General features: G+C 35.3%; 1 protein-coding gene across 1 annotated transcript in view; it reads left to right on the top strand.

Moving 5' to 3' along the window:
• The window catches only part of LRP1B (LDL receptor related protein 1B), a 1,839,752-nt gene that overhangs the window by 1,130,365 nt on the left and 696,649 nt on the right, over window positions 1–12,738 (top strand). Inside the window, exon 16 of the mRNA XM_045868938.3 lies at window positions 10,661–10,801. Coding sequence (XP_045724894.2) covers window positions 10,661–10,801 — 141 coding nt within the window. The remainder of the gene's footprint in view (window positions 1–10,660; window positions 10,802–12,738) is intronic.

Raw genomic sequence — 12,738 nt, 5'->3', positions numbered from 1 at the left:
TTTTCTTTATAATTATATATCCCTGGAGGTTATTATATTTTACTACTACTAATAATAATCATATGTAAAATTTATTGTATTCTTATGTAGGATGTGGGACTTTATGATAAATTTTCATGGTTCTCATTAGCCCTTAAAATAATCATATAAGGAAGATACTATTATTACTTCACTTTAATATTCAGGATGTAGACTTGAGGGTTAATAACTTTCATAATTCACATAATTAGTACATAGGGATTTAATTCCCAAATTATTTTATTTTGGAGACGGAATTCTTAGTTATGTTGCAGTTTTACACATTTTGGATCATACCACAGTATCATTTACTTTGTGCTTTATTTTAAATAGGAGCATAAGCATCTTATCATGTGACTACATATTCTTCGTAAACATGATTTTTAAATCATTTATCTTCATTTTCTACTTGATGTTTGGTGTTATTTCTGATGGATTGTTATAGATATGTGTGTGTTTCTTTACTGTTTATGATCCCTTCTGTATTTTACCATATAGTCCATGGTCAATTTGTTACATTTTCTTTTTTAAGCATTTGGAATAATACCTCCAGTTTTAAATTCTATTATTATTTTGAATTTTAACTATTTGAGATGAGGACTTTGGCTTCTATTCTCTTTATCTTCCTCAATTTCATTCCTTATAATTTAGGATTTCTGACAAGGAGTATTATTTTGTTTTTTTGTTTTGTTTTGTTTTGTTTTTTTAAAGATTTTATTTATTTATTTGACAGAGAGAGACGCAGCGAGAGAGGGAACACAAGCAGGGGGAGTGGGAGAGGGAGAAGCAGGCTTCCTGCTGAGCAGGGAGCCCAATGCGGGCCTCGATCCCAGGACCCTGGGACCATGACCTGAGCTGAAGGCAGACGCTTAACGACTGAACCACCCAGGCGCCCAAGGAATATTATGTTGAATCATCAATCAATAAATCTTTTTATAAAATGTTTTGACATGCATAGCTAGTTTGTTGATCAATTTTATAATATTTTCTTTTAGACATGACTCAGTGTTTCACTGGTTATATTGCTTAGTATTCAAACTTTAGTTCCTCATTGTTTAATTATTTATTTTCACTGTTGTTTAGGATAGATAAAGTAATTTCTTGAAGTTGCTTCTTCAAGAAGAGCACAAAGACTGTATAACTGTGGAGTTCCTGTGTTTTCTAAACAGGTTTCCTTTGCATTTATATGTGACTGACAATTCTGGAGATTAATTCTTGGCTAAACAAAAATTTTCTTCAAAATTCTGGAAATACTATTTAATTTATTCTGGGGTAGTATACTTGAGAGTAGAAATACGAATTTTACTTCTCTGGGCAATTTTTTTTTTCATTGTTAGTAGGGTTTTTAAATTGTCTATTAAGACAATTCCCGTAGATCATAATTATCTGAAGTATACTTTCTTTGAGTCATCAGGTGGTTTCCTTCCCTTGTTCTGTAGTAGTATTTTTTAATTCATATCTTGGTTGGTTATTTATCATCAGAAGGGAAGAGATCTATCAAGATCTATAGTTTTTCAGATACAAAGCATTACTTTGAACAACATAAAGTCTTTCTGGTTGTCTGCTAAGCTAAATCTTATCTTGGTTATTGAGAGAGAGAAAAGGTATAGTTTATATGTACATTTCCTAGTTCAATTTTTAGTATCTACCACAGATTCATCTAAAGTTATTTTTCTGGTATAAAACGAAATTTTTTGCTATCCCAGATGAATAATTCTGACATTTTGAACAGATGAAATGTGTGTGTATGCATGTGCACACACACACAGACACACACAAACACACACACAGTAACCTTTATGGACCCCCACCCAGTGTTATCCTGCCTTTGCTCTACCCCCAGATTGCCTCTCAAGGATGGAAGGTACCAGCGCAAGTATCTCCTTTTTTGATAGACGCAGACCTTAGAGTGAATGCTGCAGGAGCAAAGGGTCTCTCTTTTTACCTAAAGATAAATAAGCTTATTCAATTTTTAATGGTATAAGTTAGAGAAGCTTCTGGCTGAATATTTAAATCTTGTTCTATTGGTCTTGCAAAAAAGTCAAAATTCCCTTAAGATAGTGTCAGTTGAATGATCAAGAGGCTGAGTTTTCAAGGATCTTGTGAGTTTTTATCCTTCATCTTAGTTTTCATAGTGGGAAGTTGGAGGGAGAGTGTATACATCAGATATATCTAGATGGTTTTTTAAGCTTGAAATGTTCTAATTAGTTCTTTAATTTTAATTGTGTGAATCATAATTATCTGGATCATTGACATCCAAATTATCTTTCCTATTTCCTTCATTCTATGCCCCATTAAAAATTTATGGATTCCTTATGAGTTGACAAATCTATATCGATACTGATATAGAAAAGATACTGACCATTGGATATCTTTGTGTAAACAAAAATTGGGTGACTTTTGGCTTTTAAGGAAATACTATACACAATGTTGGTCATACAGTTACGATAGGAAATTTGTTATCATGACTGGACACATATGATTATGCATCTGGTGAAAAAAATTTTTCTGTGACTATTGGTGTCTTTCTAATATCTACAATTCATTGATGATGTAACTCCAGTGCAATAAAAAGAGATAGGAAAGAAGATTATTTTATGTATACTTGTTACACTAAACAATGTTAAATCAACAAAACCATCTGTGTTCTTATTTGGGAATTTGTTGTTGCATTTGTCTGTTTGAAACTCTACTATATCTTTAATAGGGCATGCAACTTGCCAGGTTTCTTTCAAATGTAATGGGAAAAATCATGAGTAAGCAGATAATAACTCATTTCTTACAAACAATTCATAGTGTGTTTATCTAAATTATTCCAGTTCCTATTCCTTTAATGGCAAAAGTTTTTTAAGGATGTTAGCCTTCAGACACATGAAAAAATGCTCAACATCACTTGTCATCAGGGAAATACAAATCAAAACCACAATGAGATACCACCTCATACCAGTCAGAATGACTAAAATGAACAACTCAGGAAACAACAGATGTTGGTGAGGGTGCAGAAAAAGGGGAACCCTCTTATATTGTTAATGAGAATGCAAGCTGGTAAAGCCACTCTGGAAAACAGTATTGAGATTCCTCAAAAAAGTTAAAAATAGAACTACCCTACAACCCAGCAATTGCGCTTCTAGTATTTATCCAAAGGATACAAAAATAGTGATTTGAAGGAGCACATGCACCCCAATGTTTATAGTAATAGTGTCCACAATAACCAAAATATAGAAAGAGCCCAGATGTCCATCAACAGATGAATGGATTAAGAAGATGTATATATATATATTGAATATGTATATATTCAAAAAGAATGAAACCTTGCCATTTGCAATGACATGGATGGAACTAGAGGGCATTAATCAGAGCAAAACAGGTCAGAGAAAGACAAATACCATATAATTTCACTCATATGTGGAATTTTTTTTTTTTAAAGATTTTATTTATTTATTTGACAGAGACAGAGACAGCGAGAGCAGAAACACAAGCAGGGGGAGTGAGAGAGGGAGAAGCAGGCTTCCTGCTGAGCCGGGAGCCCGATGTGGGACTCGATCCCAGGACCCTGGGATCATGACCTGAGCCGAAGGCAGTCGCTCAACCAACTGAGCCACCCAGGCGCCCTCATATGTGGAATTTAAGAAGCAAAACAGAACAACATAGGGGGAGGGAAAGAAAAATAAAATAAGATAAAAACAGAGACAGAGGCAAACCCTAAGAGACTCTTAACTATAGGAAACAAACTGAGGGTTGCTGGAGGGGAGGTGGGTGGCCGATGGGGTAATTGGGTGATGGGCATTAAGGAGGGCACTTGACATATGAGCATTGCGTGTTATATGCGACTGATGAATCACTAAATTCTACCCCTGAAACTAATAATATACTATATGTTAACTAAGTTGAATTTAAATATTTTTTTAAAAGAATATGTTAGCCTTAGTTTTCAGATGAGGAAATTCAAGTGCAAAAGGACTACAAATAGAGTTCATGGTTGCAGAATATGGTATAAAACAAATATGAGCATGCCACTAACTTCTCATTAATGCTGATTCCTCTCAGCTTCTAATTTAGTTCAGGCTACATTACAGTTTTCTGAACTGATTTCAACTGGATTAACTCGGTAATCTGAGTTAACAAGCAAAACAAAAATACATATTGCAACCACTGAGATATGATTGTCCTGGTTCCAGTCATCCTCGTTGAATTGACATCAAATGAACAAAAACCCAATGACAGTTGGTCAGACCAGAAGTAAACACGAAAGGTTGTGTCTCAATGAATTTGCAGCATCAAGCTGTGTCAGAAGAAGCATTCACCCAGCAGAAAAATATTGGCATGCTACGTGATTGATTAAGGATGGATTCTAATGCTATGCCTGGAAGGAATCAAGAATGAGAGTAGGCTGGACTCTTTGTCCTTGTGGATCTTGTGTGGCATGGGCAAATCCTCAATGAGAAATGAGACCTAGTGTAGCATAGTAACTTGGAACTGACCGCACTGGAGAAGCTATGTAAAGCCAGTTGATCAATTATCAAATGAGTTTTTTAATTTACTTTGATGCCTTTGTGGGGAAAAATACAATATACAAAACTAATAAATGAGAACATGGATAACCCCAAGAAAGTAAGTTAAGCTCCTAAAAAAAAAGATAGTCATTATTTTTTTTTAATAGCAAGATAATTTTGTATAGAATAATAAGTCAGTAATTCTTTAAATTCCTCTTTAGTGGCCTGAAAGAATAGACAGAATTTTCCAATGTGCCTTACTCCCAAGAGAGCAACTTAAATAATTGATCATCCAAGGGTAGCATTGCACAGTTATATGTCAGTGGTACTCTGTGACCTTCTTTACCTTCTGGAACACTAGATATATTCCTCTGTGAAAAACAGTGCTCCACTATGGCTAAGCCATTTATCTGTTCAGCTGTGACAAGCCTTATGTTCTAGGATATATGCAATCTAATGTGTAGTAAAAAGTTTAAGGCATTAAAAGTTTAAAAGCTCCATCCAGATGAATATTTATGGCCTTCTGTGCATAGGAACCCACAGAAGATTATGTACCACTTAGGTTGGCTGCTCAGAAGACCACTCTATCTAATGAAGGTCATCCCGCTATGATCTAAAGGTGAGAATTCAAAACCCATAGCAGCATTTTTCACATTGCCTTCCTAAATAGGCAAGCTTATATAAAGGCATCAAAAACACTGCAACTTTAAGTTTTCTTTTAGGTCCTTTTGTCTTCCTGCTCAAATAAAGGGATAGTTAGAAATTCTCCCCAAATACAAAATCTGCTAAATAAACATATCCTAATGTAACATGTATAGGGACCATAGGAAAACTTCATTTTATTTGTTGTACTAGGACTCATGCTTTTATGACTAAGTAATCATAATTTTGATATGGTCAACAGCAAAAACATCAGTTGACAGAAGAGACAATGATTACTTTAGATACATTACCACACTGGGATTGAAAAGGAGAAAAGCAAAGTGACAAACACAGATACTTGTTCATGGGCACCACAGCTTATTAAACCAAGGTGAAGAACATATGTATTTAGTTCAGTTGCTGAGCTTAGATCCAAATCTCAGCTGATTCCAAACTAAAATAAAATAAACCAGTTTATTAGTAGGGTTTTTCCCCTTACTTCATTATGATCTGGACATGAACTCCAGCAATCCCCAGTTTTTACTGAAAAGTAATTCTAGAATGCATATTTCCTTTTGCAGTGCATGGAAGAGTCATGTGGAGACCTTCTAATTTCAATGTTCTAACAGCAGGTATCATAGGATGTTTGTGACCTGACAGTTCCTTGCCGGGAATGCTATGATTCATGTCATTTCATTTTTGATCCTGATTAAATTAAAGGATTATTTATTACTTTGTCAGCTTTCTTACTGGTGAGATCATGTTGTAATATTTTTACTAGAAGTGGCCCTGGTGGTAGAATTATGGGTTTTGCATCAGTTTTCAAATTCACGGTGCAAAGCACAACTCTAAAGCAAAACTTGCAATTCTAGCACTTGTTAATATATTGAAAGCAATCTATGTGTCTGCTCAACACCCAAGTGCTGTATAGGTTCAGTCACATTAAACATTGGAACAAAGTCACATACATGGAGTTTTTCCTATATGTTCACTTTTTTTGGCGTTGGGCGGTACTTTATTACTCTTTCTGTTTATCTATATATGGATCTTTTCCCCTTCAATTAAACTAACTTCACCTGTAATCTTTGGTGCTGGTAGAAGACTATTAGCTTTTGAGCCACTTGAAGTGATATTGTTTTCCTGAAGTATTTATATAGTCTCCAGAGAAAGAATTTCTCACTATAATAAATGGCTGTAATTGTACAATTATGTCTCTACTAATTCCAGTAAGTTAGGCAGCAAGTATTTTTTTATTATTTTTTTATTTTATTTTTTTTTAAGATTTATTTATTTATTTATTTGAGAGAGAGAATGAGATAGAGAGAGAGCATGAGAGGGGGCAGGGTCAGAGGGAGAAGCAAACTCCCCGCGGAGCAGGGAGCCCGATGCGGGACTCGATCCCAGGACTCCAGGATCATGACCTGAGCCGAAGGCAGTCGCTTAACCAACTGAGCCACCCAGGCGCCCCAGGCAGCAAGTATTTTTTTAATGTCTACTCTATGACTGGTTCTATTCTAGGTATTATTCTGTTCTGTATGTGATGTTGTCCTTCCTACATTCAAGAATTCCAAGTGGAAACATTAGATGTATAAAAATTATTTATAAAATGATTCCTTTATAGAGGTTTGTGCAAGGTATACAGAATACTATTCTTATTTTTTCTAGGTGCTATTAGCTCTCTTATGTGATACCGAATATATTGGCTTCATCATCTCATTGATTCTCACAAAAGTAGGTAGATTGGCTGGCCATAAGCTGGGGTGTGACGGTAAATGATGTTGCTGCCCAATTTCACAGAGTTAGGTCAATGCTTGGAAAAAGACCGTGCTTTTTGAATGTCAAAGCTACCATCTTATCCAGATTATCACTTATCATATTAAACATTTTCTTGATAATGGACATTGCTAGCTCAAAAATCACCTGTCTTGTCTCATTACAGATCTTGCACATACCTAATAGTGTTATGATAGCATGGTTTCTGTGTGACATACTACAGGTTACATCTGGAAGGCTTGGGTTAGGACTAGAAAAAACCAATGATGTCATACGCCTTGAAAGACTTTGGAAATCAGAACCCAGTATCTTTTTTTTTTTTTTTAATATTTACTATTATGTCAAAAATTCTGAAGGGTCTGAGATTCTACCCTAGGCAAGCTAACATGTTAACTTGTCAAAGATTCATAGATTCTGACAGAAGACACACATTTCCTGGATCAGACACAGAAGATTTTATTACTCATGTCACAGCAGGCAGCATGAGTTTCATGTTCATATCCGTTCTCTTCACCCCACCCAGCCCCAAATCATATGGGGGCAGTGCATAAGCAGGTCTAGGTGAATGCTGCACCCACAGTGAATTTGTATTCACACTAAAGAACCCAAGCTTGAGTCTGCCAGAAAATTAGCCCAACATTTGCCCCGAAGGGAGACATTATCTTTGCTATTTTGGCCAAGAAAAAAACCTAATCTCTGCTCTAGAAGATGGCGTTATCTGTCTTCCAAGGCTGTTAGCTATATAAGCATCCTTGAAAAAATGTCCAGAATAAAAGCTGACACAAGACACATGGAAATGCCATGGAGAAATGCCTCTTGCCCAACAAATTATAGGGGCCTAGAAGACTTGCAGACACATTTTAAAATGTCAAAGATATTCATATATGTTTCATTATATCTGCTCTTACAGTTATAACCAATGTCTAACTGCTGTTACAAATTATAATGGTATTATACTAATGAGATTGATATAGACCAATATCAGCAATAAATATAAAGAGTGAAATTATCTCAAGAAGTTGGCTCTATTGGTTTTCAAACAATTGTCCTGTCATGAAAAATGAAAATGAAACTTTGGACATTGTCATCATGTATTTTTGAAAATTGCCACCTGTTTATTAACAAATATCATTTAAAAAAAACCAACAAATCGGAGGGGGAGATGAACCATGAAAGACTATGGACTCTGAGAAACAAACTGAGGGCTCCAGAGGGGAGGGGAGTGGAGGGATGGGCTAGCCTGGTGATGATATTAAAGAGGGCACGTTCTGCATGGAGCACTGGGTGTTATACGCAAACAATGAAATGTGGAACACTACATCAAAAACTAATGATGTAATGTATGGTGATTAACATAACATAATAATAAAAAAAAAGAAAAGAAAATTTTGTTAAATAAAAAAATAAAAATAACCAACAATCCACACATATTTGAAACTATGTTTAAAACAAGTTTGGAAATTTTGCCTATTTGCATTCTTTCCATAATGATCTAAATGTCACTTGAAAAACATTTAGACTCTAAGCAGACTTAAAGAGCTTATCTCCAAATTGGTTACGTTAAAGAATATTTAGTTTAAAATATTAATTTTGTGGGGGGGTAGTTTTTCTTTCCGTAGACATCTTGCTCTTCTTTAATATAGATGTAATTGTTCAAAAGCAGCTATAATTCCACTCTTGTATATGGATATCCTTGATCATTTCTTAAAACTGTCAGTTGGGTTTATTTGATCAAATGACCATGTGAAAGCCAAGCTTTTTAAATTGGTGGGACTGTTATCAGAAGGAAAAAAAAAAAGATGGTTTCTTGAGTTTTTCAATCCCCAGGCTATAAAATAACTGAATTTATGTAGCATTTCTTTGAAGTCAACTATAGAGAGACTAAAGAAAATCTTAAAGCTGAACTTAAGTTCGGAGGAAGCAGATTACATCTCAAATCAGGTTTCTTGTCTGACTGGATTTTTTTTTTTTTTAACTGAGAGATTGTTTACCATTAGGCGTAATCATTATAGAAAGAAATTAATCAAAATACTCTTCATTAAATGCCTAGTTTTAAGCTGGGCTTACATGGATTCAAGGAAGAAATTATACCACCCTCAAAAATCTTAGGGTCCAATTGAGCACACTTGAGACTCAAAGTAAGGAAAGTTTGCATGTCATCAGTGATCAATTCTAGAGATTTTGAGAGGAAAGCTCTATCCTAGAAAGACCTAGACATATCCCAATGTACTTCCACTTTGCTTTGGTTACTATTCTGCTCCCAGTTGCTGCTATAAAAAGACATCCTCAGGTTGAATAGGGGACCCAGTGATCTCCCCTTTTTGTTTTTATGTTGTTGTCATTTCCAATTTGGGACTTGTTCTATATAGATAACAATTTACTATTATTATTATTATTATTATTATTATTATTATTACTTTCAAGTGACCTTACAGAAATGATATAATTAGAGAAATTGCTGCTTTAGCATTTTGTTATTGAAAAGGATTAGAGTTAAAAAGGGAGACAAAATTACTATCAGTCCCTACATACAGTGTCTGCTTGTCTGAGAGGGGATAGAAGAGACACAGGCTTACCTTTGTTCAAATTGAATATTTCATTTACCCTTAAAACCTTAAGAGTCTAGATTTAATGGGCAGTTTTTCTTTTCCAGACACAGGAACCCTCATGCCTTGTGCCTCACTGCATAACTCTCTGAAGCAGATTCTCCACAGTTATGGTTCAAGAGTCACATTCCCTCTTCCGTTCTTTGGAGCAGGGGAAATACAAGTATTAAAGGAGCACTAACACAAAGCGTTCTAGAAATGCCTAATATATTTTCTCAACATCCCTAATTATTGGCGTGTATATAGGTTTTGTGACAGTTCATCAATCCAAATGAGTTATCCAAATGAAGGTCAAAGCCATCAGGACTGGAATAGAAAGAGTGGCTTTTGTTTCTCTTAGCAATAAACCAGCTTTTGATAATTCAACATATTTTTCAGTCCACGAAACACAAATTTCTTTTAACCATTGCCCCATATTCCTGTCTCTTTGTAGACTCCTATGAAATCCACTCAAAGAAAGCAAAAATCATCATCATAATAATAGCACTTTCAATTTGTGAATAAATCCCAGTCAACTGAATTCCTAACATTTGATTAGAGAATATGGGGTATATAGAGAAAACACTGCATAGAATCTGGATGTATAATGAGATCATTTTTTATTAACTTAATACTTCCATGAATACCTAACCAGAGCTGAATTTTTCTCCCACTTGCAGACCAGCAAAGTTAAAATAACCATCATGGCTCTGTTCTTGCCTTATTTTTTCACTTTGATTAATTTGGAGTGTACTTGTCTGTAAAATGGAGGTAGTAAAATTTTTTGCCGTGCCTACTCTATAATGGGTCATGATGATAATTGAGATTATGAATGAAAGCCCTTTAAAAAGTAAAACTACACACTTATCATGAATATGAGGTGGTATTATGTTATTATTGTTGGTATTATTATTTTGGTGACAGTTGTTTAAAATCTTCAAAATTCTTAGTAGAATAATTATTGTCAGAAAAACTTAATTTTTTTCTCCTTTCCAGGGGTGGTTGTCACTGCAATGTTAAGATATTTTCATATTTTCTTCAAAATGAAATGAATCAGTATTTTTGTTATTAAAACAAAGCTGACGTTTTAATGAACTGAATATAGCTAGTATTGTTCATATGTCTTTTTTTTTTTTTTTTTAACCGTAGTTAATCCTGGAGAAATATTGCCTCACATATGCAAAGCTGGAGAATTCCGCTGTAAAAACAGACACTGTATCCAAGCTCGCTGGAAATGTGATGGTGATGATGACTGTCTAGACGGAAGTGATGAAGATTCAGTAAATTGCTGTATGTTCTCCTTCAAGTAATATTACAGTTCCCTGAGTCTTTTATTTGTTTTTTAAAGATCTTATTTATTTATTTATTTGAGAGAGAGAGAGTGCATGCACGAGCAGGGGGGACGGGCAGAGGGAGAGGGACAAGCAGGTCCCTGCTGAGCGGGGAGCCCCACGCGGGACTCCATCTCAGGTCCCTGAGATCATGACTTGAGCCAAAGGCAGATGCTCAACTGACTGAGCTACCCAGGTGCCTTCCTTGAGTCTTGTAGCGTGTGAACTATCAAAGCAGTTTGTGAAATCTAAAAAATATCTGATAAAAATTGAACTTAGGTTTTTTTTCCCCCCCTCAGTCATCCGTTTATATAGAGTAGACTTTAGACTGTTCCCTTGCATGGTTTTAAAGCGCTGCTTTTCTTGTGCTTTTCCATCTTTAATATTATCATTTTGGTTGCTCCAGAAGTTCCTTCTTCCCTCTTCCACGCTAGCAATACCACCGCACCATTATCAGAAGGTTGCTATAGGAGACCCTTTTGGATCTCTGAATTTAAAGATGTGGAAAATCAATTTAAACTCCCTCAAGTCAGAATTGCTCGTACAGAAGGTCACGATCCACTCTATTGCTCCTTGGCAACAGAGCCTTGAAGAAGATCCAAGGAAGCAAACATGGGTTTGGAACATGTTATTACTAACTTCACTGGCTCCGTACATGGTAGGAGACACCTATGGGGCACTCGGATAGAAATTCAAGGTTTGATTATTTCCCCTTTGGCTTCTATTTAGCTGTTTATCATTTCCCACAATAGGAATAGTTTCATGTTTCTGATTGGGATAAGGAATTGTCCCACATATGTGGAAGGAAGACACTTTGAGAAACACATTAAATAATGTTTGTTTTGTTTTTTTTTTTTTTTACATTTTAGTATTTCTTTACTTCTGAGAGATGGAAGGGGTATGATGGGGGAAGGGCACACAGAGGCTTCAGTTGTATTTGTAACATTTCTTTCTCTTTTTTTTAATTTTTTATTGTTATGTTAATCCCCATACATTACATCATTAGTTTTAGATGCAGTGTTCCATGATTCATTGTTTGTGCATAACACCCAGTGCTCCATGCAGAACATGCCCTCTTTAATACCCATCACCAGGCTAACCCATCCCCCCACCCCCTCCCCTCTAGAATCCTCAGTTTGTTTTTCAGAGTCCATTGTCTCTCATGGTTCGTCTACCCCTCCAATTTCCCCCCAATAATGTTTTGAGAATATATTTGATTAGAGTCAAAATGAAACGGTTTGGAGATATATAAAATATTTTTTATATGGAGAGAGGTGTGTGATGGATATATGTATCCGTAATCTTTTAATCTGACCTTGGTAAATTATTTTAAAAAGAAAATTATTTTTTCTTTCAATTGACGATATTTTCAAAGTTAAAATGGATGAACTAATTGAGTTAATTGACAGTCCTCCATTTTCTTGTCTTTCTTGTCTTTTTTTTTTTTTACCCAAGATTTTAAAAATAAAGTTTTAAAGATCTTTTGTTAAGCATGGGCAGAATTGGGGCACCTGGGTGGCTCAGTCTGTTAAACGTCTGCCTTCAGCTCAGGTCATGATCCATGATCCGGGAGTCCCAGGATGGAGCCCTGCGTCATCTGGCTCCCTGCTCAGCAGGGAGTCTGCTTCTCCCTCTCCCCCTACTCGCCTCCCTGTCCCCCGCTTGTGCGCTCTCTCAAATAAATGAATAAAATCTTTTTTTTTAAAGAATGGACAGAATTAGTCTAGACATTTATATAATGCAATTATCTATATTTTTGGATAAAACTCCAAGAATATGAGCTTTTAAAATACATTTTCCAGTTGTGTATAAATACATAATACCTAAGTTGTAATTAATATATGAAGATAACACTACTTTCCGTTAATTTTCAAGCATGGGCTCTGACTTCAACAT

Source organism: Mirounga angustirostris, unplaced genomic scaffold (assembly GCF_029215605.1).
Source record: "Mirounga angustirostris isolate CCGP_5_RB_7025 unplaced genomic scaffold, mMirAng1.0.hap1 SCAF_3, whole genome shotgun sequence".
In the NCBI taxonomy this organism is placed as follows: domain Eukaryota; kingdom Metazoa; phylum Chordata; class Mammalia; order Carnivora; family Phocidae; genus Mirounga; species Mirounga angustirostris.
Note: the sequence above shows the minus strand (reverse complement) of the source record. Positions and strands in the feature narration are given on the sequence as shown.